At 41.4% G+C, this 24,882-nt stretch overlaps 4 protein-coding genes across 9 annotated transcripts; 2 read left to right on the top strand and 2 right to left on the bottom strand.

Moving 5' to 3' along the window:
• Window positions 1–527: 527 nt before the first annotated feature.
• On the bottom strand, window positions 528–1,837 carry exosc6 (exosome component 6). The gene has a single exon (XM_058400744.1). The coding sequence runs from the start codon at window positions 1,835–1,837 to the stop codon at window positions 1,016–1,018; it is 822 nt and encodes a 273-aa protein (XP_058256727.1). The 3' UTR covers window positions 528–1,015.
• Window positions 1,762–9,290, top strand: slc38a8b (solute carrier family 38 member 8b). 6 transcript variants are annotated; one of them, XM_058400738.1, is made up of 10 exons: window positions 1,762–1,897; window positions 2,940–3,237; window positions 4,200–4,398; window positions 4,658–4,808; window positions 4,923–5,024; window positions 5,605–5,662; window positions 5,919–6,033; window positions 6,293–6,440; window positions 6,512–6,845; window positions 7,361–9,290. In XM_058400738.1, the coding sequence occupies exons 2-10, from the start codon at window positions 3,040–3,042 to the stop codon at window positions 7,679–7,681; spliced, it is 1,626 nt and encodes a 541-aa protein (XP_058256721.1). In that variant the 5' UTR covers window positions 1,762–1,897; window positions 2,940–3,039; the 3' UTR covers window positions 7,682–9,290. The 6 variants fall into 6 exon arrangements, with proteins under 6 accessions (XP_058256721.1, XP_058256720.1, XP_058256719.1 ...); XM_058400737.1 differs by having other exon boundaries at window positions 2,826–3,237; XM_058400736.1 differs by having other exon boundaries at window positions 2,585–3,237.
• Window positions 9,291–9,776: 486 nt separating this feature from the next.
• Window positions 9,777–16,863, top strand: aph1b (APH1B gamma secretase subunit). The gene is made up of 6 exons (XM_058400745.1): window positions 9,777–10,002; window positions 10,950–11,120; window positions 11,209–11,282; window positions 11,985–12,107; window positions 12,224–12,351; window positions 13,032–16,863. The coding sequence occupies exons 1-6, from the start codon at window positions 9,890–9,892 to the stop codon at window positions 13,197–13,199; spliced, it is 777 nt and encodes a 258-aa protein (XP_058256728.1). The 5' UTR covers window positions 9,777–9,889; the 3' UTR covers window positions 13,200–16,863.
• Window positions 16,864–19,261: 2,398 nt separating this feature from the next.
• LOC131360642 (uncharacterized) lies at window positions 19,262–24,261 on the bottom strand. The gene is made up of 5 exons (XM_058401279.1): window positions 24,067–24,261; window positions 21,116–21,259; window positions 20,732–20,974; window positions 20,396–20,529; window positions 19,262–19,754 (listed from the first exon to the last, which is right to left on the bottom strand). Exons 1-4 carry the CDS (start codon window positions 24,259–24,261, stop codon window positions 20,464–20,466), a joined length of 648 nt encoding a protein of 215 aa, XP_058257262.1. The 3' UTR covers window positions 19,262–19,754; window positions 20,396–20,463.
• Between the last annotated feature and the right edge of the window lie 621 nt (window positions 24,262–24,882).

The raw sequence follows: 24,882 nt of genomic DNA, 5'->3' as shown, positions 1-24,882 counted from the left end.
CATTACTTCATATTATGTGTCCTAAATCTCAAAACACAACCAAAGAATTATTTTACAATGCAAGATTTTTGGCTCTTGGAGCAAAATTGCACTAAAGACTATATAATGAGAGGAAAAAGGCAAAGAGGAACAATTTTTAGAGCATTAGCTTGTCTTAGCTGTCTATATCGTGATAGTCTGTGGTAAATATTATGCATATTTTAGATTTCTACAGTAAAATTTATTCATGGATTAGCTATACATTTTAATTATATATCACTATAGGCTTTATAGAATTATAAAGAAGACTCAAAACTTTAGTCAGCGTTAGCTTAAAGCTAACTTATGTGCATGTAAGTACGTTTAACTTTAGCTAACCTGAGGTAAAGTTTGTATTAAAGATTAGTTGTTTTTAACTCATCAAATGTATAAGGTTGTGTGTGAGAAAACTTATTTTGCAGAAATTTTATTTGCAGCATTAAATATGTGAGAGGTTTTAGACCAAAATATTGCTTGAAAGCATAAAAAAAAAAACGTTTTTACAGAAATTATCAGGTTCAACTTTAATATTTTAGATTTTAAAATGAAAAAAAATTGTCAAAACTTTATAATAATATACAGTCTTGATTTAGAAATGTGATTTAAAAATTCTATCAAAATTCCTGTCAGGTTAGCATAAAGCTAACGATATTTAGAAGATTCTATATTTTGTGTTGTGAAAGACACGCCCCCTGATAGCTGCAGTTATGTTTTGATATAGACAGACAAGTAAACAGATAGATAGATAGATAGATAGATAGATAGATAGATAGATAGATAGATAGATAGATATAAGTAAACAGATAGACATAAGTAAACAGATAGACAGATAGATAGGAAAGTAAACAGATAGATAGATACACCGTTCTTTTACAGAATAATTTGCTGCACTGATGATAAAGGTGTTAAAGGTGATTTAATATTTGAGAACAGCTGGACACTGGTCACTGTAGAGAAGTGAGGGATGTAGTTAGAGAACAGGAACACAGAGTCAGAGTTATTTCTCCGGTGGAGGCGGTGCTTTCCTTTTCACTGCCCGGAGTATAGCTTGTTGCACCACCGGGTACAGCTTGTGGCAGCCCTCCACGCACATCCTCACGGCCGCCGTTAATGTGTCCGCGCGCATCTCGCCGTCCGCCTGCAGACCGGAAATCTGGTTAAGGTTGGGGAGAAGCGCCACCGCGACGCGGCCCTGGTTTTCGCCGTAGCTCTCGCGCACGCTGCCCTGCTCCTCCGCCAGGTCGGGGTCCACGAGGCACCGGTCTCCGTCCTGCCTCAGCGCGCAGCCCAGCACCGTGTCGTACATCTCGATCCCGGCGTCCGCGAGCGCCATGGACGCGCACGTCACCGCGTGCGCCAGCACGGAGCCGTCGTTCTCCAGCACCACGACGTTCACGTCTATCTGGGCGCGGGGGTACCGGTGCAGGCACACGCCGGGCTGCATGCTCTCCGCCAGCCCCGTGGACAGGTCGCGCTCCTCGGCGCTCTGGATCCACGCGCCGCGCTTCGGGCACGAGAACGGCGCCAGGCGGAAGTCGCACACGAGGCGGCCGCTTTTCATGTCAGTCTCGTCCTTGCGCTCCGTCTCGCGCGGACCGTACACCGAGCAGATGACCTTCGTGTTGCCGGCCTCGAGGTACGCAGAGCCCTTGGCCTGGCTCACGAGACCACAGCGCGCGAATAACGGGCGAACATCACCGTTTCCTCGCGAGCCCTGTCTGCTGCTGCTGACTTCAGTAATCTGGGAAACCGGAGGAAGAAATAACAAAGGAGACTGTGACACCTCCGGTCCACGGATACGTTTAGTGTCTACCGGCATGTTTCACCGTGCGCGCGTGAGCACCAAACCGGAAATTTTTTTTGTTTGTTTTAACCCTGGGTGAGTTTGATCTTTATCGCCATCTACAGGCCTGGGGTGTATGGTTGGCAATATTCGCCCAATTGTGTTTATTTAAAAAAAATTGTGTTTATTTAAAAAAAAAAAAAAAAATCTAATTAAATGTGTAATAGTCACTACTTGTCAATTATTACAACTTTAAATGATGTGGAAAGTTGTGTACAAATGATAAAAGCTTAGAAATTATATCAGTTTCTGATGACAAGTCTATTAAATAGTTGGAAAACTTTTTAGAAACCTTCTTTGGTCCGGATTTTTTATATTTTAAATGCTTCTCTGATTTAATAGCCACGCCCCCAACAATTATTCTCATACTTATATGTCATTATATAATTAAAATATTTAATTTGCACGTGGGATAAATCATTAAAAATCATTTAAGTCTTATTCAACTTATTCATCTTATTCATTTAACTTTTAGAACATTTTTCACAAATCTTACCTAATGCACCTTCAGGTTGCTGAAAAACCTCTGTCTGGAAAACAGTTCTGCTCCTGAAAGCGCGTTGGTGATTGGACGCGACTTTATTTTAAGGAATGCAGGGTTAGGGTATCACTGTTCAGGTTACTGGGTTTTTATTGTTGTTGTTGTTGTTTTCTTGAATTTTAAATCTATATGCTCCTCTAACACTGAGAAATCATTGCATTTTGTCTTAATCCCCGACCCAGGTGAGTCCACAGGTGAGTCTGACTGGCACGTCACGTTACTGCATTTCTAATAATTCTCACCTACCTAAATATGTACACACACTGACACTGACAGCACGCGCTCGTGATCCGGACGGTCCACGGCACGTGCTATGCGTCTTCAAATAAACGACTCACGAGCCACGGGTCAGCTCAAAAACTAGCAGATCTCTTCAACATTTCTCACCTGAGTGCGACATTTTCTTCTTTTTTTATCTATAAGTGCCTTAACCTGGAGCACGCGCACTGTATAATGAAGAGCCTGTAGGTTGTTGGAGAGAACCGGACTCGCACAGAGCTCTCTGTCACTGAAGTTAACTCCTCGGTCTTAAATCAGGTCACGAGCGCCTCGGTGTCTCCAGTGGCGTCTCTGTCCGGTTGCATTCACCCTCAGCCCTACACTACACCCGTTCGTGGAGATCTGAGCGCGAGGCAGTATGGAGGAACTGGCGCGCGAGAGCATCCGCAGCATCAGCTTGCTTTACAAACCGGGTCGAGGCTCTGAAACACAGCGGCTCGGTTCCTTCGGTGCGGTTTTCATCATGCTGAAGTCAGCACTCGGTGCCGGACTCCTCAACTTCCCCTGGGCTTTTGAGAAGGCAGGAGGTGTGAGCAGAGCCATCAGTGTGGAAATGGTAAGTTCATGCACGCTTCTCACTTCCTCTGAGGTCACAACTCATGGAGCATTTTCATTTCAAACATTAATGAGTCCAAAAGCACTGAATTAGCCGCTCTGATTAATCATGCATGAATATTCATGGCCATGTAAATGTGTAAACGCCCCTCAGGTCCTCCTACCAGCCTTCATTAATACTCACACATTGTGTTTACAGTATCAGAATCTTCAGAGTTTTACATCATCATGGTCCCACAGATTTATTTTTGAACAACATCCAAAAGTGTACTGTTACCATGACAACCACCACACCTTATTAGCACACCTATCCCCATCCTGCATGGTACAGTAACGCCGCTGCGTCACGGGCTACCACATTCGATCCTGAGCTCATGTTAACGTCTGTGTGGGTTTCCCCCGGGGTTCTCTGGTTTCCTCCCAAAACACGTTTTATATGGAACAACAAGTTAAATGTCCTTCCAGGATTAAATCCCCTGATTTGTATACGAGGATATATATGGAATTTTATAGTAGACTGTAAATGAAAACTTCAAAAAAAAGTGAGTTCTTTTTTATCCCATGAAGCTGGACACTGCAATCAATAAATGAGAGAAAGAGAGAGAGAGAGAGAGAGAGAGAGAGAGAGAGAATATGTGTATGTATAAGATATTGTGAAAGAGAGAGTTTGTGTGTGTACACTTTTCACATTAGCGTGTAAATTGTATGATGTTCTTCACATGCTATTACTAATAATGTGTGTGTGTGTGTTCTTGTCACAATCTATCTATTGTAATGTAATGAAAGTATACAAAAGTCTGTGTGTGTGTGTGGACCAAATGCCTATATCACATTTATTGTCTTTAGTATCCATATTAAAAGATTTGTTTATTTTATTTCTATTTAATTTTAGTCATCTTCATTAGTACAGTGTAGTGTGTGTGTTGTGTGTCAGCACTGAGTCAGCTCTTTTCTCCTGCTCAGGTGTCTCTGATATTCCTGATCAGTGGTCTGGTCATCCTGGGCTACTCCTCGTCTATCAGCCGTCAGAGCACATATCACGACGTGGTGAGAGAAGTGTGCGGCCGCAGGATCGGGTATCTCTGTGAGATCTGCTTCGTCTTCAACCTCTTCATGATCTCTGTGGCATTCCTTGTGGTGGTGCAGGACCAGCTGGAGAAATGTGAGTGAGTGAGTGAGTGTGTAGCAATGTGTGATTCACAAATGGATCGACTCTTTGAGATGACTCTTTGAGGTGACTCTTTGAGATGACTCTTTGAGGTGACTCTTTGAGATGACTCTTTGAGGTGACTCTTTAAGATGACTCTTTGAAGTGACTCTTTGAGATGAAGCTTAGCTGAACACAAAGAGCATTCATCTGTAGGATTGATCATAAAATCTCACCTCAATTAATTTATAACTGAATGTCTGTGTGTGTTCAGTGTGTTTGTCTGTATATGAAATGGCGACCGGAGCTAAAGTGATGCCCTATCACTGGTATACAGATCAGAGCTTCTCGCTCTTCATCGTGTGCCTCCTCATCATCCTCCCTCTGTCCATCCCTAAAGAAATCAGCATCCAGAAATACACCAGGTGTGTATCAGAGCGAAGTCTGTCAATATTCCTTTAATAAATGGTTCATTACTTTTAAGAAATGATTACAGTACACTGTGTTTGTGTGTTTGTGTGTGTGTGTGTGAAATGCAGTGTATTAGGGACTCTGGCTGCTACATACCTCAGCGTGGCTGTAATCGTTAAATATTACCTGAGAGTGGATCACAGCGCTGACCTGCGTCCTCAACACGCAGGGTGAGTGTGAAGATGAGACAAAGACAGAAAGACTTATTCATTATCATTTTCTGAAAAGGTTTGTAAATAACTTTTTGTTTTTATGTTTGAATAATTGATGTTTAAACAAATCAGTGTAGTTTCCCACAGTCTGCAGTAACATGGTTTTTCAGGGGTTCAGTTGAAGGTGAAGCTTCCAAAGGAAAAAAAAAAACTGCTTGGATAAAATTTTGTTAATTTTTTGTTAGTTTCTAAAGAGAACCTTTAAGTGGCGGCTGAAGAACCCTGAAGTGTACATGTGTTTAATCCTCCCATTTATTCTGGGCTTGGGACCGGCACTGAGAGTTAACTCTTCAGTGGCTGGGTTAGCTCCCTGCCCGAGAATCGAACCCGGGCCGCGTCAATGAGAGCACAGGATCCTGCTGCTGGACCACCAGGAGGCTGAATAATAACTCAAAACTCTATAATGTATCAGAATGAGCTCATTAATATAAACCTGTAATTTACATTCGTTTACATTCAGCAGTTAACAGAAGTTTTTTTTTTTATATTATATTGAGATTGAAAATAAAAACTAATATGTGGAGTGTCTGTGCTGCAGGTTCGACTCGTGGGCCTCCATGTTCAGCGTCGTTCCCACCATCTGCTTCGGCTTCCAGGTGAGATTCACTCCAGTTCATGTAGGGGATGTGGTAGCTTAGTGATTAAGGTGTTGTACTACTGATCAGAAGGTTGTGAGTTTGAATCCCGGCTCCACCAAACTGCCACTGCTGGGCCCCTGAGTAAGGTCTTTAACTCTTAATTGCTCAGTTGTATAAACTGAGAGAAATTGTAAGTTGCTCTGGATAAGGGCATTTATTATTCTTTCTCCTGGATATACTGTATCATCTTTATGTGTGTGTGTGTGTGGTTCAGTGCCATGAAGCCTGCGTTGCTATTTATAGCAGCATGGAGAACAAAAAGATCAGTCACTGGGTCTTCATCTCTGTGACGTCCATGACCTTCTGCCTGCTCATCTACACTCTCACAGGTGAGTTAGCTGGAATGCCATGTGTAATGTCTCCTCTATCACCTGTAATGTCTCCTCTATCACCTGTAATGTGACTGTAATGTCAGCTCTATCACCTGTAACGTCTCCTTGAATATGTTAATTAATGTTACGTTAATTGTCTCTCTCCTGTATCACATGGAATGTTACCTGTAATGTCACCTGTCTCAACTTCAAACTGTAAATAATACTGTTCTAAAAGTTTAGAAGTTAATAAAAACCGCCTCTTCCCTGATGACAGGAGTGTTCGGATTCCTGACCTTTGGCCGGGGCGTGGCGTCAGATATCCTGATGTCGTATCCTGGAAACGATGTGGTGATGATCATCGCGAGGCTGCTGTTTGGGTTCTCGATCATCACAATCTATCCCATAATACTCCTCCTGGGCAGGTACACAGACTATAGCTGTATCTTATCACACACACACTCTCCCTCTGTATAACCGTGTTCTCTCTCCTCAGGACTGTCATCCTGGCGTTGGTGCTGCGTTACCAGGAGCGACGCGCCATGGTTACGGTGGAGTTTGAGAGCCGTTGCCGGGTTCTCCTGACCATCCTGTGGATCGCTGTGACGCTTCTCATCGCGGTCTACGTTCCAGACATGAGTGACATCATCAGTGTGATCGGAGGAATCAGTGCCTTCTTTATTTTCATATTTCCTGGTGACACACACACACACACACACACAAACAAACAGCAAAAAAAATATAAAGAAGTGAGACTAACATTGAACTTCTCTTACAGGACTGTGCCTGATTTTTGCCATGCAGACCGAACCATTAGATTACAGATTAAAGTGAGTGAAGAGTTTATAATTTTTAAACAATCGTATAAAATCGAATCAGTCGATCGAGACGCCTTTAAACAGCTTCTTCGCCGTGTAGCAGATTGCTTTTTATAGAAATAAACCCTATTTGTTTGTTTAGAAGTGAAGTAGCTCTCAGTTGCATTTCACTTTCATCACTATGTTGCTGTCGTGATGCAGTGAAATGCAATCCCTGTCCAATCACAGACGGAAGCTGGACTTAGGGGAGTGGCTTTCCTCAGAGAAGGGAAGAAGTTTCTGGAACCTTTTTAGTTTCTTTTTTCCAACTAAATTAAGCACTTTTTTCAGGATTATTACTAAAACATGACCAAATTAATGTGAATAAAATACATCAATAATTCGGTGAATTTGTGTAATTAAGCGTCTGAGCTGATGTTCTCCAGATGTTTCCCTTGTGTGTGGAGGACTGAAGGAGGATCCTGACCATGAAGGCGGAGTCTTCCGGAAGCTCTAAACTTTTCAGTGTCTGTGTGTTTTTCTCACAGGATGTTCCTGACAGGATGGGGCGTGGTCACTGTCATTGTCGGAACCTTTATCTTTGGCCAGAGTACCACCATCGCTGTCATGGAGCTCATACACAAGGCTTGATCATCATCATCATCATCATCATCATCATAATACTATTTTTGTTTACCACAAGCCCAATTCTGACTCTCTGTGGTGGAGGACTTTTAAGAATTCTTCCTACCTGCTGCCTTCTATCATCCACATCTTTTATTAAGACTGAGAGAGTGGAATTTTTTACATTTTTAAACTTTTTCTGGTTAGAGAGGATCTTTTATTTTTCAACTCAACAAAAAATATAAATTTAAAAAATTATTATTATTTTTATGATAATTTATTGTTTTGGGTGGTGGAAGTCTTTTTTTTAATTATTATTATTATTATTATTATTATTATTATTATTATTATTATTATTATTATTATTATACCCTTGATACTGATACTGTATATAATAAATAAAATATTCCATGATGTCTATACCATGTGACAATTTTTTTAATCGAATGTGTGAAAGCGTGCTCTTTTACCTTTGTGTCCATGTTATGTACAATTCAGGGGCGTATCTAGGATTTGAAAACATCAGGGGCTAATTGAGGAGAGGGGGTAAGCAAGAATAACACGTTTTGGGCATTTTCATGTAATATTGTTTAATAATAAACACAAATTAACACAAACAGTATGCAACTTTAGAAAATTGAATTCAATCTTTTTTCTGACTCCTCCCATCATTTCAGAGTATTGCTACTAAAAAAGGAGTTCATTAAATTCATGACATTTTCTCTCACACAGGTATGCCATGCAATATTATCTCTTTCACAGCTTATGTGTGAAGCAGTGTCGTGCAGATCCTTTATTATTACTATTATTTTACAATAATCTATATTATACATGCACCTATTATTTCATTCCTGATTTATGCTGCCACTACTGTATGAATTATTCTTTGTTTATTTTTTATTTTTTTACAGCTTCTCTTCTCTTATCGTTCTCTCATCTCTCATTCTCTCAGCTATCTTACTGCTTGTATCTTGTCTACTTCATGCTCTTGATGACTTTTCTATACTATTTTTTTGAGGATGGAATCATCAGAGAGTATCTCCGAGCCTTGGGCAAAACTGTCAATCACCATACTAGTATTTCTAGTGCTGAGAATTCCTTTATCAATTGACAGAACAGCTGAATGATGGAGTCTGTTCTGGTCCATTGTTCACCTAAGTCATGTCTGTATTTTAACTTAAATACTGCATTAGTTGAATAATAGAAAGTCATGAGGTTCAGACTGTAATGTCTTAGTGCTTTAACAGTTTAGATTTTATTTAGATCTATCTTTAGGATGATTTAATTTAAGGCTTTTGTAGGTCTTGGGTATGGAATAATATTTTAAAGGGTCCTATATGTCTGGGGTTTTCAGAATCAGGGACAGTGGGCCTCCTTTTTCACACAACATACATTTGTTAGCGACTTTAATCAACTATGTTAACATTAAATATTAGAAGTTAGACTTTTATCTGAATAATAAGATTGTTGTGTTTTCTGACATTTTATTGCTGTCCCGTTTAAGGGCTGTAAGGTGTTTTAGTCACGTGGTGTGAAAGCGGCGCCGCGCAGACCGACAAGTGTAAGACATTAAAGTATCGCGAGAGCGGCTCTAGAGCATATTCGAGCGCACACTCTCGCGGTATTTTGGCGAGAGCGTGTGTGTGTGTGTGTGTGCGCGCGCACGCGCGCGGATGCGGAGAGAGACGTCAGTCAAAATCGTGTACAGTAAACGGCAACAGTGCTCTAATAAAACGATCCACATTTCATTAATTCTTCTACACTCCTGTGGAAAATTCGGGATAAAACATTCGGGGCTAGATTAAAAACATCCGGGGCTCGAGCCCCGAATGAATAGCCCTAGCGACGCCCCTGGTACAGTTTATTGTGAAGTTTTCACTGTGTAGAAGGCTGAGTGATTCCTAAAAGTTTAAAAGTTTCACATACTCATAGTCTGCACCGCATTCTTCACTGTTATTCATGTTAAAGTATAAAATGTTTACATTACATCCTGACTATGAATCCGGGGAGATGTAAATAATTGTTGTAGCTGTGTTAAAAGCTAACATTATCATTTAGTGGAAATGAGTCGCACTGTTTTCATAATATTATATCTTCTATTATTGATATCAGTAAACTTTAATTTGAGCTCTCTCTATTTAAGCTACTTTTATTTTTAATAAACTAAACTTTCTTTAAGAGCAAGCCTGCGGCACGAGGACCTTTATTTTGAAAAATTTTATTCTGCCGTTTCCGTCATTGGGCTGCGATTCTAAAGCTGTATATTATTTTTAACGTTTTAATTGTGTGAATTATGGAGAAGTCGATACGTCTCCCGTTTAACCTGTATCCTCTCAACTCTGATTAACTGGTTTTTTTTTCTTTTAATATTTATATATCCGGTCAGTGTTTATAGGCTGACCGGAAGCAGCGGTTGTAGTAGTTCCGGTAGAGGAGCGGTTTGGAGTTTAACGATGACGGCGGCGGTGTTTTTCGGCTGTACTTTTATCGCCTTCAGTCCAGCTGTAGCCTTGTTTCTGCTCACCATCGCCCGGGATCCTCTGAGGGTCATTTTCCTCATCGCGGGGTGAGTAACTTTAATAACACACCGCTGGGAATGTTAGCCAACTGGCTTACAATGTTAGCTAGCACTGTTAGCCTGATGCTGATGACGCGGTATTTATGAAAGTGCGCGTGACACAGATTCCCCCCAGCTAGGTCTCCGTCTTTACTAGAGGCTCAGATCAGCTGAGGACTAATTAACCTTGTAAACGTTATCCTGTGTGGGTGTTAACTAACTACCTACTCATTTAGTCAAAATAAATAAAGCTTCGCTGCCTTAGAAATCTGAAACGATATCTTCTTCACATATGATGCTTCCATATAAGGAAGATTGCCTGCCTGATATTGTGTCGGTCCCCTTTTGCTGCCAGAACAGCCCTGACCCGTCCTGCACTGTGTATTCTGACCCATTTCTATCAGAACCAGCATTAACTCCTTCAGCAGTTTGAGCAACAGTAGCTCGTCTGTTGGATCGGATCACACGGTCCAGCCTTCACTCCCCACGTGCATCAGTGAGCCTTGACCGTCCATGACCCTGTCACCGATTCACCACTGTTCCTTCCTTGGACCAACTTTTGATAGATACTGACCACTGCAGACCGGGAACACCCCACAAGAGCTGCAGTTTTGGAGATGCTCTGATCCAGTGTTCTAGCCATCACATTTTGGCCCTTTTGGTCAAACTCGCTCAAATCCTTACACTTGTCCATTTTTCCTGCTTCTAACATCAACTTTGAGGACAAAATGTTGACTTGCTGCCTAATATATCCCACCCACTAACAGGTGCCATGATGAGGAGATACTCAGTCTTATTCACTTCACCTGGAACTGCTCACAATGTTATACCTGATCGATGTACACACACATGCAGGCTTCTGTCAGGAATCTCAGGAATGTGTCAGATGAGGAACTCTTGTTTATTTTTTATTATCTTTTGTCCTTACACTCCTGTTTTTGTGTGGTGTTTGTCAGGGCGTTTTTCTGGCTCGTGTCCTTGCTGCTGTCGTCGTTGGTGTGGTTCGTCGCTGTACAGATCAGTAATAAAGACAGCAGCTCACAGCAGAAAGGACTGCTCGCCTTCGGAGTTCTGCTGTCCGTCCTGCTGCAGGAGCTCTTCAGATTCGCCTACTACAAACTCTTAAAGTGAGACACACACACAGACGCTTGATATCAGGAACACTCGCTAGAGTGAGGTTTTATTTTAATACCTTTCACCTGATGTCCTTTACAGGAAAGCAAATGAGGGACTGCTGGCCATCAGCCAAGAGGAGACCATGCCCATCTCCGTCCGCCAGCTGGCTTACGGTATTATACCTCACTTTATACACTAAATATACAATATGCAAATTTAAAAAAAATTACATATTCAGAATATAATTAAATGTACATTTTAAAAACTGTGTTGAACTGGTACTTAGGTCAAGGTAAAGCAGTACTTTTCTGTTAGAAAAGTTTGTTTGTAAGGTTTGTGTGTGTGTGTGTGTGTGTGTGTTTCACTCCGAGCTGACGTCAAAAAATCTTAAAGTGAAAAAACTTTCACATTTAATCAGGAATCATATAGATCACACAGAACGAATCAGTTGAACTGACTCACGAGTCAAATCGAATCAAATGTTTCATCCTTTTTTTTAGTTTGAACAGAAATGACAGAATTCAGTTTAGAGCTGAAAGTCTAATTTCAGAGTCTCTACACTCGATTAGTCATTTGATGAAATTCCTTGAATCTCTGTCGTGATTCATTTAAGTAAAAACTGAATCGTGTAAATGATTCAGTTTTAAAGTATTCAAATAAGCAAAGCTATTTCCAGACGCTGGAGACAGTTGAGGTCTTATCTGAGTGATATTTTATTTTATACTTTAATGTCTCAGAATCTTCTTTAAAAGGAAGAATGGTGTTTGTTTATTTATGTCACTAATTTTGTTTATGTTGCAGGTGAATCAGGTTCAACAGCAGAAAAAAAAGTGACATGACGAATTTGATGAAATGTTTCATGTGTGTATTTTCAGTGTCTGGTCTGGGATTCGGGTTGATGAGCGGAGCGTTCTCGGTGGTTAACATCCTGTCTGACTCTGTGGGTCCAGGGACTGTGGGCATCCACGGAGATTCACAACATTACTTCATTTCTTCAGGTGAAGAACCTGTGCGAGTCTGTGTGCGAGTGTGTGCGTGTGTGTGTGCACCCATGAGTGTGTGCGTGATTTTCATTGTTTGGTTTGAAGCATGTCATATTTTTTCCTCTCTGCAGCCTTCATGACTCTGGCTATAATCCTGCTGCACATGTTCTGGGGCGTGGTCTTCTTCGACTCTTGTGAGAGGAAGAGGTGGTGGTCACTTGGAGCCGTGGTGTGCAGTCACCTGTTAGTGTCATGCTTGGTAAGAAACGCATGCAGAAACAGACAAGGATAAAAATACAGGCAGGCAGACAGACAGACAGATAGAGACACACAAACAGAGAGTGGGAGAGAGAGAGACAGACAGACACACACACACACAAACAGACAAAGATAAAAATACATGCAGACAGACAGATATATATATATCACACACACAGAAACAGAGAGAGGGAGAGAGAGACAGACACACACACAGAAACAGTGAGAGAGACAAGGAAAAAGTGTGTGTGTGTGAGAGAGAGAGAGAGAGAGAGAGAGACGCACACACACAGACAAGAAATAGACAAGGAAAAACACATGCAGACAGATAGAGAGACACACAGAGAGAGAGAGAGAGAAACGCAGAAGGATGCATGCCGAAAGAAAGAGAGAGACAGCAAGATGAGAGATGAACAAAGACAGTGAGACACACAAAGAGAGACATACAGAGTGAGGCACATGGAGAGAGAGAGATACAAAGAGTGAGTCAGAGTGAGAGAGAGACAGACAGAAATGGAGAGAGAGGCAGGCAAACAGACAGAGAGAGGAAGAGAGAGAGAGACAGACAGAGAGACAGGCAGACAAACAGAGAGAGAGAGAGAGACATGTTCCTGGTGTATCTGTAATTTGGGGTAATATCTGTGTAAAAGCTCAGGATCTCTTTCACCTTTTCTGTTCCAGACCTTCGTGAACCCGAGGTATGAAGGCAGTCTGATCCCCACCTACATGCTCCTGTGTGTGATGGCCGTCTGGGCGTTCTTCTGTGCAGGTGGCTCCATGAGGAACCTCAGACTTTGTCTCACCTGCAGGGACAAAGACTTTCTCCTGGTCAACCACAGGCCCAGATAACAGACTCTGTCTCTCTCTCTCTCTCTCTCTCTCTCTCTCTCTCTCTGTCTAAAGACTGGAGTTCAGGGAGTTCACAGATCTTTAAATCCTGGACTTCTTGTTAGGTGGACGCTGTGGGACAGGAGGGGTTTTCTCTTTGTGTGCACTGTATTTTGTACCTGTTCCCTTTTCTGTCCCTGTACCTCAACTCTTTATTTCTGTGTGAGACAGAATGAGAGCGAATCGTAAAAAAAACACTTTATTTTATTGTTTTCTCTTATTGCTGGTTTTGTCCGTGTTGATTCTCTGTTCCTTTGTGCGCTTCTTTATAAATTATTTAAGATCTTTAGAGATCCACACGAGAGACGAAACCCTGGTCATCGGGTCAGTAAGCGGCTACGGAAGCCCGGAGAGGACTTCACATGTTTCTGTGGGGTTTTATTTTTCTTTGCTTCGAGGTCTTTTGAGAAAACATGTTTTATGTAAATGTAGTCCTGAAACTAAAACACTTGAATGATGATGATGATGATGATGATGCTGAGGGAATGTCTCTCCCATCTATATCCTAACTCTTTAATTAAAATGATTTGTCTATAAAGATTATAACCGAGAACTATGAACTAAACTCAAGGGCACACTATCAGTATTCCATAACCCTGATTTATCTGTGTTTTATTTATACTTGCTATGTAAATCTTCATGTTTACACACGTCGTCATGGTAACATCTCAGACAACCACCTGCGAAGAACAACGCTGTTCACTTTATACACTATATTGCCAAAAGTTTTGGGACACCCCTCCAAATCATTGAGTTCAGGGGTCAGGCTCGGCCCCTTAGTTCCAGCGAAAGGAACTCTTAATGCTTCACCTTCACACCAAGACATTTTGGACAATTTCATGCTCCCAACTTTATGGGAACAGTTTGGGGATGACCCCTTCCTGTTCCAACATGACTGTGCACCAGTGACCAAAACAAGGTCCATAACGGTATCTGCAGGTTTCTAAGTGCTAGATTTAAGACCTTTTCAATACCATGCAGGATGAAATTTAAGACCAATCTTGTAATACATTTTGCAAACATCACACAATTAAACCAGTTACCTTAACACACTGTTTATTGATATACAGAATGAGTGAAACACAAAAATAAACTGCAAAACAGTCTTTGCACCAGTCGATTCATGACCATTGTCTCCTGCAGGTCTCCACTTCTTTGTCAATGGAGAATCCTCATGGGACAGGAGAAGCAGTTTCCTTCAAAAGCTCCACATCTAGCCTGGTCTCTGTGGGTGGGTATGAGAGAAGGGTCTCGTTTTCAGCAGATAAGAAGTCACTAATCTGCTGGATTATCACCACCTACAGAAAGGAGAAAAGTACTATTAATTTTTATTTTTATAAAGTATGCATATATACAAATCATGTATAACTGAGCAGTGACCGGTGAAGTGAATAAGACTGAGTATCTTCTCATCATGGCACCTGTTAGTGGGTGGGATATATTAGGCAGCAAGTCAACATTTTGTCCACAACCTTTTGTTAGAAACAGGAAACATGGACAAGTGTAAGGATTTGAGCTTTGAGTTTGACGAAGGGCCAAATTGTGATGGCTAGACCACTGGATCAGAGCATCTCCAAAACTGCAGCTCTTGTGGGGTGTTCCCGGTCTGCAGTGGTCAGTATCTATCAAAAGTATCCATTAAGTCCTTTAAATTCTGTAAGTTGCAAGGTGGGGCCTATGGAGGCTTCACCTCACAACTTACAGGACTTAAAGGATCTGCTGCTAACGTCATGGTGCCAGATCCCACAGCACACCTTCAGGGATCTAGTGGAGTCCATGCCTCGATGGGTCAGGGCTGTTTTAGCAGCAAAAGGGGGACCAACACAATATTAGGCAGGTGGTCATGCCTGATTTGTGTAAAGTATTAATACATAACATTTACACAAGCCATTTTCTTACATTTAGAATAATAGCATATTTCCTAACTTGCTTTACGACACTGATAGAACTGAACTTTTCTTTCCTACCCACAGAGACACCGCTGGACAACTGGTGGGCTTGCAAAAACTTCTGCACCAGTTTTTAGTCCTATTGCTCTTGCACCGGTCAGGGTCCGACATCATGCTGGGATCCAAACAGTCCACCTGACTCACTACAGGATACTTTAATGGGCTCTTGTCCTGTACTTTCTGGATGATGGTAGACATGACTTTGACAAAGTCTTTCCTAAACTCCAGAACCTTGAATTCCTTTTTCTGTTTCAGTAGTTCCTGATGGGAGGATGTAAACAACCTATTATAACCTATTATAACCTATTATAACCTATTATAAAATCAAGCTGAATCCATCAAAATAACTTGGCGAAAACAATACCATAAGAGTGATTCTGCACCCAGGCCTATGTTTACTTCCTTTGGGTTGACCCAGCTCTGCTTGTCAGTGCCATCCAACCTGACCAGCTGAAGTGGACCGATATCCTTGAGTACCTCTTTCTTGAAAAAAATCCTCCGAAGCTCTCTCCACAACTGGTAGATATATATATATATATATATTAAAATTACATTTACGTGTATGTGCAATGTCAAGGATTTACTGATAGTATTTTTCCCCAAATGTTTGACATTTCTCAGACAGCAAATAAAACATGTTCTATTAAAGTCAGAGATTAGATCTTGTTAATGAAACAAACAAAATCAAACATTTTTATATGGAATGTGTATTTTAAATATTTATACATACACTCCAGATCTGATAAGAATAATTATTGCTTGCTATGATACATAGGGGCAGCATTGTGGCTTAGTGGTTAGCTCTGCCTCACAACAAGAAGGTCCTGGGCCGAATCCCAGGTTCAAACAGACAGGGGCCTTTCTGTGTGGAGTTTGCATGTTCTCCCCGAGCCTGCGTGGGTTTACTCCGGGTACTCCGGTTTTCTCCCATAGTCCAAAAACATGTACATTAGGTTTATTGGTAATTCTAAATTGCCCACAGTAGTGTGTGTGAGTGTGTGTGGTTGTCTGTCTATATGTGTGACCCTGTGATGGACTGGTGGCCTGTCCAGGGTGTACCCCTGCCTTTTACCCAATGTGTGCTGGGATAGACTCCAGCAGATCCCCGCTTTATTAGGAATAAAGCGGGTATAGAAAATGGATGGATGGATGTTACATAAAAATTATTTGTGATGGGTTGGTACTTACTTTGTAATGGTGAAGCAAATCCTGAGCTGTCCCATGAATTGTGACCCTACGTATCTTGACTGGACGACATCCTGTCCCCAATATCGGACATGAAATTCCAACTGATTACTTTTGGACGTTTCATTAAGGCTCTAATCAAACATTAAAACAAACATTTCCTAGTTAACATCTGCAATGAGGAGCTTGGTTATGGCAGGAGCCAGTCCAAATTGTTGCAATTGTATGTATGTCTTTGCCGCACGCAAATATATGAGCGATTTCAGAGTCAGGAAACATGGACCATCTGCCTTTCCATGCACATGAATGGAATATGGAGTTGTCCCGCCCTTTAGAACAGCTTCAACTCTTCTGGGAAGGCTTTCCACAAGGTTTAGGAGTGTGTTTATGGGAATTTTTGACCATTCCTCTAGAAGCACATTTGTGAGGTCAGGCACTGATGTTGGACGAGAAGGTCTGGCTCACAGTCTCCGCTCTAATTCTATGTTCTATGGGGTTGAGGTCAGGACTCTGTGCAGGCCAGTCAAGTTCCTCCACACCAAACTCACTCATCCATGTCTTTATGGACCTTGCTTTGGTCACTGGTGTGCAGTCATGTTGGAACAGGAAGGGGTCATCCCCAAACTGTTCCCACAAAGAGCATGAAATTGTCCAAAATGTCTTGGTATGAAGCTGAAGCATTAAGAGTTCCTTTCACTGGAACTAAGGGGCCGAGCCTGACCCCTGAAAAACAACCTGAATTCAATGATCTGGAGGGGTGTCCCAATACTTTTGGCAATATAGTGTACATTAAATAAAATATATTTACAAAAACGGTCAGAGTCGTATGTAAAGTTTTTTAAATAGTGTAACAAGGTTTAGTGTGTAACCTTTGAGCGGTTGGAACAAACGGCCACTCCAACATCCGGGATCCACACGGTGTTCTGAATCGCTCCCGAACCGGCAACCACCGTCTGTACCACAGAACCATCCTACACACACACACACACACACACACACACCTTATAGTACTACAGATCCCATGATATCATGAGTGTGAGTGTGTCTCTCTGCATGCGTGTGTGTGTGTGTGAGAGAGTGTTTTACTGACTCGGAGAGACCAGATGTTCAGGAGACCTCCAACAACACTAGAGCGAGACCATCAGGACTGAACGCTATCGTCCGAACCGGAGTCATGTGACCTCACAGCTGGAAGACACATACTGCAGCCTCGTGCCATTGTGGGGTAAACTGGTGATCACACACACACACACACACACACTTTCAAACCCTGTCTGAATTGTGATCTTGTTCTTTTTGGCTTTACTGGAGAGGATAATGGGCGTCTAACCCCAGCTGGGGTGGGGGGTATAGGGGTGTGTGTAAGGGGTTTATAAATCCAGATAATCCAAGTAAAACACACACTACACGTTTACCTTGTATGTTCTGTTTCTGTTTAAAAATCAATAGAAATATTCTTAAATCAAAAAGATTCCAGTTGTTTTGTGTGGATGAAATTTTATGAAGCAATTCCAATCTTTTGACCTCTTGTTCCAATTTTTTATCCAGGTAGTAAAAGAGATAATGTGACCTCTTAAAGTGACCTTAGCTGCATCCCATTTGGTGGAGCTATTTACTGGACAATGTTCATTATCCTGCATGTATTTGGGATATTTTTTCTTTAAGGAACTGGCAGAAAAAGTTGTCGTTAAGGAGAGAACTATTACATTTCCAGTAAGACGATTTTAGGGTTGAAAATTCAGTTAAACCTAAGTGCACAGGGCTATGGTCAGAAAGAGCAATAGGACCAATTTCACAGGATCTTACACAGTTAATGTACCTGGAAGGCAAGAATAAATAATCTAATCTGGAATAAGAATTATGGGGAGAAGAGTAGAAGGTATAGTCTTTAACACCTGGATGTAGTTTCCTCCACCAAACCTGAAGCATGACACACATTTTTAAGAGCTGTCCAACCGATCGTCCATGACACAGTTGAAATCCCCAGCCATAATCCCCAGACCATTACACTGATGATTAAACAACAGGACCATCTTTGATATAAAGTCAGGACTGTCCTCATTTAGGGCATACACATTCAAGACAGTTAAGGGTTTCCCCAAAATGTGACCGGTAATGAGAATAAATCCACCTTCAGGAACCTGTTCAGTCTGTTCTAAGATTAACAGTTTTTATGAATCTGAAATGAAAAAGAACTAAAATATACCTGACCAGTCCAGTCTCTTTTGAGCTGTAAATGTTCCGTATATCTGATAAATGTGTCTCCTGTAAGAGTTTCCTTTTCCTTCTTTAAGAATGTTAAAATTTCTACTTTTAACTACATTGCTCATGCCCTTCATGTTCCATGTGACCGCCCTAGTCAGGATGGACATATATCAGTGCAGTACAAAGTACTTGAATGCCCCCCCCCCAAACGATAGGGCTCCAATGATAATTGGTCACACACCTCTGAGTCATTTTGAAATTTCAACATTACGACCAGCTTTTTTTGTTTTGTTTATTTTGTTGATTTTTTATTTTTACTCCTCATATACACATTAATCTGATTCTAAATCTGATGACGATGGGCTGTCCCAAATGTTGACCGGAACAAGAAGTCTTTTCTTCTTTTTTATGGTGGGTTGCTGGAAAAAAGCTGAAAAAAATAAGAGATTTAATGCATGAAGCTTCAAAATATCCATATTCCTGCTGGCCATAACTGAGGCAGCATTTACTACAGCAGACGTGGCTTAGTGAGAAAAACATTTACCTTAAACTAGTAACTTTAAATAGAATTTAATGATACAGGTCATTATACAGCATGAACATAAAGACTTTCGGTTTTTCTTGCTTACGCAGGACTCTGAGTCTTAAATATGTTCTTGAATTTCTCATGTAATGTTTCCTGCACTGATTCCCTGCATTGTGATAAAGAAAACATGACAGATCCATTCAACTTGGAAGCTGCTGGGGATCGGACAGCGTTAGGAATAAAGCTACGATGCTGCCAAAGTAAAAGCGGTGAATGAATCCGTCCTGCTGCAGGACGATGCAGGACGAGTGTGCTGTAGACATTTCTTATTAGTTAGTGCAGCTGGTGTTTCAGAGTATAGTACTATTAATATTTCCCATTGCAAATGCATATGAATGCCATAAAAATACTATTATTTATTCACATGAAGTCTAATACAATGTCAGGTCTCTGATTTCAAAATGAATATTGCCTTCAATATCAAAGAGTCTTTTTCAGTCTGGCTGAGGCCATCAGGGTATGTGTAGGTTTAAGTTAGGTATAAGTTTCATCACAAGAATATTTACCTGTGGTAACCTTCCACTGTTGGTCAGTCATCTCATTGTACTCGGACTTCAGGTGGCTGTGAGTGTCCTGCTCTTCCTCATAATCCTAAAACACACACATGGTTGAAAAGGAGGTCAAACTTCAGTGCTTAATCTTCACATATGCAGTGGGCGACTTCTATTCATTATGCAGTGTATCATGAAAAGTCCTCGTACAGTCCACTTCAATTAAAAGGAGCTGTTTAATGAAAGAGTTTCTTCTCTTACATTCTTTAGATCATCACACTGCCTGAAAGTATCAAAAAGCTGGTTCCCCATGACCTCCACTGCGTCTTGGAGTGTGTTCACCTGGTCTGTCAGGTCACACTTCTCCTCCTCCAACTGACTGATGGTCTCCACAGCCTTCTTGTGTTTCAGGGAGGCCTGAAAGAACGATTAAGGCTTTATTTTATTTCTACACACATTCAGATATATTTAAAAACTCATTACTCTTGAGAATACATTAAAACCTAAAATCTCACACCAACTCAACACACAGTTCACAACAGCAGTCATATCTTCATGAGAAGATCATTCACCTTCACTATCCACTCCTGGTACTGGGACTTCAGAAGCCTGTGAGCCTCCTGCTCTCGCTTCCACTCCTAAAACACACACTTAAAAGAGCCTCAGCATGAACATGAAAAGTCCTCATACAGTCCACTTCAATTAAAAGGAGCTGCTTAATGAAAGAGTTTCTTCTCTTACATTCTTTAGATCATCACACTGCAAATGAGTCTCATGAAGCTGGTTCCCCATGTCCTCCACTATGTCTCTTAGTGGAGCTGGGTGATGGTCTCCACAGCTTTCTGGTGTTTTTCGTTAGCTTCAGCCAGGGAGACCTGAAAAAACAACAAATATTGACTTTATATTTGTCTTTTATTACTTTTATTTGTCCTATATACACACACACACATTCACACACAGACTTATGGCATTCAATAACCTTCCATTTCGGAAGTCCAATGCCTTACCCACTAAGCTACCTCATCCCCACACAAACACAGTTCACAACAGCAGTTGTAGCTTCATGAGATCATTTACCTTCTTTAACTTTTCACTGTTTGTCAGAGTCTCCATCATCTCCTGGTGCTCTGACTTCAGAAGCCTGTGAGCCTCCTGCTCTTTCTCACACTGCAAGAGAGTCTCACAGAGCTGGTTCCCCATGTTCTCCACTGTGTCTCGCAGTGTCTTCACCTGGTCTGTCAGGTCAGACTTCTCCTCCTCCAGCTTAGTGATGGTCTCCACAGCCTTCTGGTGTTTCTCCTCAGTTTCAGACAGGGAGACCTGAAAAGAACAACAATTAGTGCTTATTGTCTTTATTTCCTTTTACACACACATTCAGATATTTTAAATACTGACCCATTACTCATGAGAATATCTTCAGCTTCAGAAAATCAGTCGTAGCTTCATGAGAAGAATATTTACCTTCAGTAACTTTTCATAGTTTGTCAGATTCTCCATCATTCTATGGAACTCGGACTTCAGATCCCCGTCTTGCAGTGCCTTCACCTGGTGTATCAGGTCAAACTTCTCCTTCTCCAGCTGAGTGATGACCTTCATAGCCTCCTGCTGTTTCCACACAGATGTAGTAATAAGTAGGATATTTTAACTACTTCAGTCATCTCAAGTACATTTGTAAGACATTTCCCCCACTGGCAATAGGAAAACGTTTATCTTCCTTCCTCTGAGTTGGCAGATTGAAAAGGGAAGAGACCCTTTTTATCTAGCTGGAGCTGTTCATTCTGAGCCCGTGCTTCCAGCTGGTGAAACCACACAATTGCAAAAGCAAAAACAAGAAGAGCTAATAAAGATGTTCAACAGCAAAGATAAAGATCTAAAGAAAATGGTAAAATTGATGTTAGAGACATTTCCATCACAGAGGAAAGCTTGTCAGGACTAAAGGAGTTGGAAGTGATCTTAAAGGAATGGCCTTTCCTCTTCCAGAAAGCTGGAATGAGGATCCATTTCAGAGAACTAACAGGCATTCAGATTGATGCTGTTTTAACGAGTCCACTGCAACTAAGTTTTGAAGAATCCTGTGGTACTTTCAGTTTGTTAAAACTGTGCCATCCAGCAGAGAAGGAACCATTCTGAGCCAAACTCTGGAAGGAGGTGATGGAAATTGTGCTGTTGCAGCTGCTGGACACCCTGCATTGTGGTTTATGGGAAGTTGTGCCTTTATTTATGTAATTTTTTTTCTTTTTCAAATGGCCCAGGAGGAGTGTACTATACACTGCAAGGTGTATATGCCTGGTGCTGAAGTAGTCATGTAACAGATTTTTATTTGTGTCTTGTTTTCAGTTTCAGTATTAGCACTATTTAAAAAATGAAGCCAACTAAAAAGTGTGTGTAACACTGCTCCTGGCTTACTTTAATCACACTGGATCCATACACCTGAAGCAAGATATTTACTGTATTTACTTCATTCATTGTTCACAGGAAACAGCCCACTCTCTGCCAAGGTGTTCATGCTAGCTGTGGACCAGGTCCTAATTAATGATGGAGTCACTAGCTTCAACAGTGCGTTTCAGATGAAGTTCTGCTCCTACTATGTGCATAACATTGACTATCCAGTTGAATTAGCTGCTACAGTGGACAGTTCTTACAGAGGTGTGTATGCATTCATTATGCATTACATGTGATATGTGCCATACTGAAATTTTATTACTTTGATTAATTAACATAATTATATTATTTATTTTTTAAAAAAAACATGCAAAAGTGTGTCCACAATTCGAATTTTTGGTTTTGGCAGACACTTTTTATTTTTGGTGTATCACTACTGCTAGTGAAGGACAATCTAAGGAAAGTAATGTCATTTTTCTGATTAATCTCAAATTTAACTTCAGCCTTTTTTTTTTACATTTGGATCATTTTAATAATGTAGTTTGTTTTGGAGTTATGAACAGTATTTGCTTCCTTGTATAATTTAGTTGTTCTCCACTTTGGCTCAAGGTTACGGGTTGCTCTCTTGAGGGCGTGAGTATGTCTATTATACCGTGGTGCAGGTGTTTTATCTCTGACCTTCTAATCGGATGGGGGCAACAGTGTCTAGTGTGCTGGTGAAGGTAGTGTCCATGCTGTTAGTCACTTCATCTAGATCATCTGCATTTAGGGGTCTAATAAGAAACTGAGGCAGATCCAGCAGATTACTTGTGAATCTGTCTTTAGTCGTCATAATAATATTTCTACCAAATCAATAACATGGAGAGACATGGCTAATATGTTCTACAGGTAGTGTGTGCACTAAGAGGTGATGGTCTGTGATATCATCGCTTTGAGGTTGGATATCTATATCAGTAACATCTGTTCCATGTGATATAATTAAATCTAGCGTATGATTAAAATGATGAATTGGTCTAGTGATGTTTAACCCCAAAAGGAGTTTAGTAAATCCATAAATGCGAGTCCTAAAGCATCATTTGCATCATCTATTCGAATGCATCATCTATTGCATCATCTATTCTATTAAAGTCTCCTACAATTAACACTTTGTCAAAATTAACCAATAGATCTGAGAGTAAATGTGCAAACTCTTTAAGAAAATCACCGTAGGGCCCTGGGGGTCTGTACACGGTGGCCAGAGCAAGAGCTAGCAGGGATTTATTATGTATGTCTGTGAGTGCTACATTAAGGACAAGCACTTGGAATGAGTTAAACCTGGGTCCTGTTTTCTGAGTAACAATTGTTACAGATAGTGGCAACACCACCTCCACCACCAGTCTGACGGGGCTCATGCTTATAGAAATATCCTGATGGAGTAGACTCATTCAGAACAATGTATTCATTTGGTCTAAGCCAGGTTTCAGTAAGGCAGAGCGCATCCAGACTATAATCTGTGATCATTTCATTAACAATAAGTTCTTTAGGTGCAAGGGATCTAATGTTGAGAAGCCCAAACTTTAGAAATTGTTTTTGTTTACTTATTTGGCCTTTTTCCGGTATAATTGTGATTAGATTATTTCGAGAATGTTTAATGAATTTATCCTATGATCTCACTATTCAGGGAACAGACACAGTTTCTATAGGACGAGTTATGTGTGAACTTGTATCTGGTGAGTTGAACAGTAGCTATCATAATTGTGATCTGAGGTAAGACCAGTCAGATGGTGCGTAGTGTCCTGGAGATGTTGTCTGAGAGGACTGCTGCTCCAACTCTGCTAGGGTGCAGGCCATCAGAACGGTAGAGCCTTTCATTCTAGTTATCAACAAAGGGTAATTTCTGATCTTGACACCATGACTGTAACCATTCATTAAAAGCAAATACTCTACTGAACCTCTGGATTCCTCACTGGAACATAGGAAGTGGTCCTGACACAATGATCCTCATTGTGGGTGATGTACTGCGTACCTTCTCAACCAGGCTCCTAAAAAACCTTCTTCAGGATCTCCATCTGCCTCAGCCTGGTGTCGTTTGTGCCAGCATAGAGGACCAAAGCTCCGATGTTCTTATTCAGGATCATGGGAACCTGAACAGCTACATTGATAACAGGAAAACAGCGAGCGCACACCTTACCTTTAGCCGTAGTAGCATGGACGTGTCTGACGATGGAGTCTCCAATGATCACCATGTTGCATTCCGTCTCGCGAAGAGGAGCGAAGCGGTTCTGGGTCAATATCTCAAAAATGGGTGGCGGTGGAGGGGGAGAGGTCCTCGCCTGGGGCCTGGCTTGTGTCTTACGCTGCTGCTGCATTCAGGCTCCGTGGTTCCCTGGTGCCGGAGTGAACGGAATCTTGGTGCGATGGACCTGGGGAGAGAAACACGCAGAGTTGAGGTTGTGGGAGTGTTTGTTTCCCGCTGCGAATTTACCTGGGACAGGTGAACATCAGTCCGGGACGATTCCAGTGCGGCTTTCCACTGTCACAGCTGGGCCTGCTTCACCTGTAGGTCATGGATCTGCTTCTCCATGGCCTCCAGCTCCAAATCCACCGAGTGCAGCTCGAATGTATCCTCACCTGCACTCAAAAACAGACACACAACTGACATAGTGTTTAAGAGCAGTGGTACAACAGAGATAATCGGTGAGAAACGTGAATTAACTTGTGGTAGCCAGGCTAACGGGCTAGCGATGCTAATGGGCTAACCGGCTAGAAGAGGGTGTTTTGGAAAACAAATAAAACTAGCGATATAAACAGTGTTTTACGTGAGTATGTTATAAGATACTACCAGCTATGTGTTCACCCCTCATAAG

Source organism: Hemibagrus wyckioides, linkage group LG10 (genome assembly GCF_019097595.1).
Source record: "Hemibagrus wyckioides isolate EC202008001 linkage group LG10, SWU_Hwy_1.0, whole genome shotgun sequence".
NCBI classification, from domain to species: domain Eukaryota; kingdom Metazoa; phylum Chordata; class Actinopteri; order Siluriformes; family Bagridae; genus Hemibagrus; species Hemibagrus wyckioides.
This window is presented reverse-complemented; position numbering and strand designations above follow the sequence as displayed.

Excerpts from the sequence above, each read along its gene's own strand:
- exosc6 (XM_058400744.1), bottom strand. The coding sequence starts at position 1,837 with ATGCCGGTAGACACTAAACGTATCCGTGGACCGGAGGTGTCACAGTCT.
- slc38a8b (XM_058400738.1), top strand. The coding sequence starts at position 3,040 with ATGGAGGAACTGGCGCGCGAGAGCATCCGCAGCATCAGCTTGCTTTAC. Across the intron at positions 4,809-4,922 it reads AGCATCCAGAAATACACCAG|TGTATTAGGGACTCTGGCTG; the intron begins GTGTGTATCAGA and ends TGTGAAATGCAG. Across the intron at positions 5,025-5,604 it reads CTGCGTCCTCAACACGCAGG|GTTCGACTCGTGGGCCTCCA; the intron begins GTGAGTGTGAAG and ends TCTGTGCTGCAG.
- aph1b (XM_058400745.1), top strand. The coding sequence starts at position 9,890 with ATGACGGCGGCGGTGTTTTTCGGCTGTACTTTTATCGCCTTCAGTCCA. Across the intron at positions 10,003-10,949 it reads GTCATTTTCCTCATCGCGGG|GGCGTTTTTCTGGCTCGTGT; the intron begins GTGAGTAACTTT and ends GGTGTTTGTCAG. Across the intron at positions 12,108-12,223 it reads ACATTACTTCATTTCTTCAG|CCTTCATGACTCTGGCTATA; the intron begins GTGAAGAACCTG and ends TCCTCTCTGCAG.
- LOC131360642 (XM_058401279.1), bottom strand. The coding sequence starts at position 24,261 with ATGGTGATCATTGGAGACTCCATCGTCAGACACGTCCATGCTACTACG. Across the intron at positions 21,260-24,066 it reads AGATGGAGATCCTGAAGAAG|CAGGAGGCTATGAAGGTCAT; the intron begins GTTTTTTAGGAG and ends GTGTGGAAACAG. Across the intron at positions 20,975-21,115 it reads ACTATGAAAAGTTACTGAAG|GTCTCCCTGTCTGAAACTGA; the intron begins GTAAATATTCTT and ends TGTTCTTTTCAG.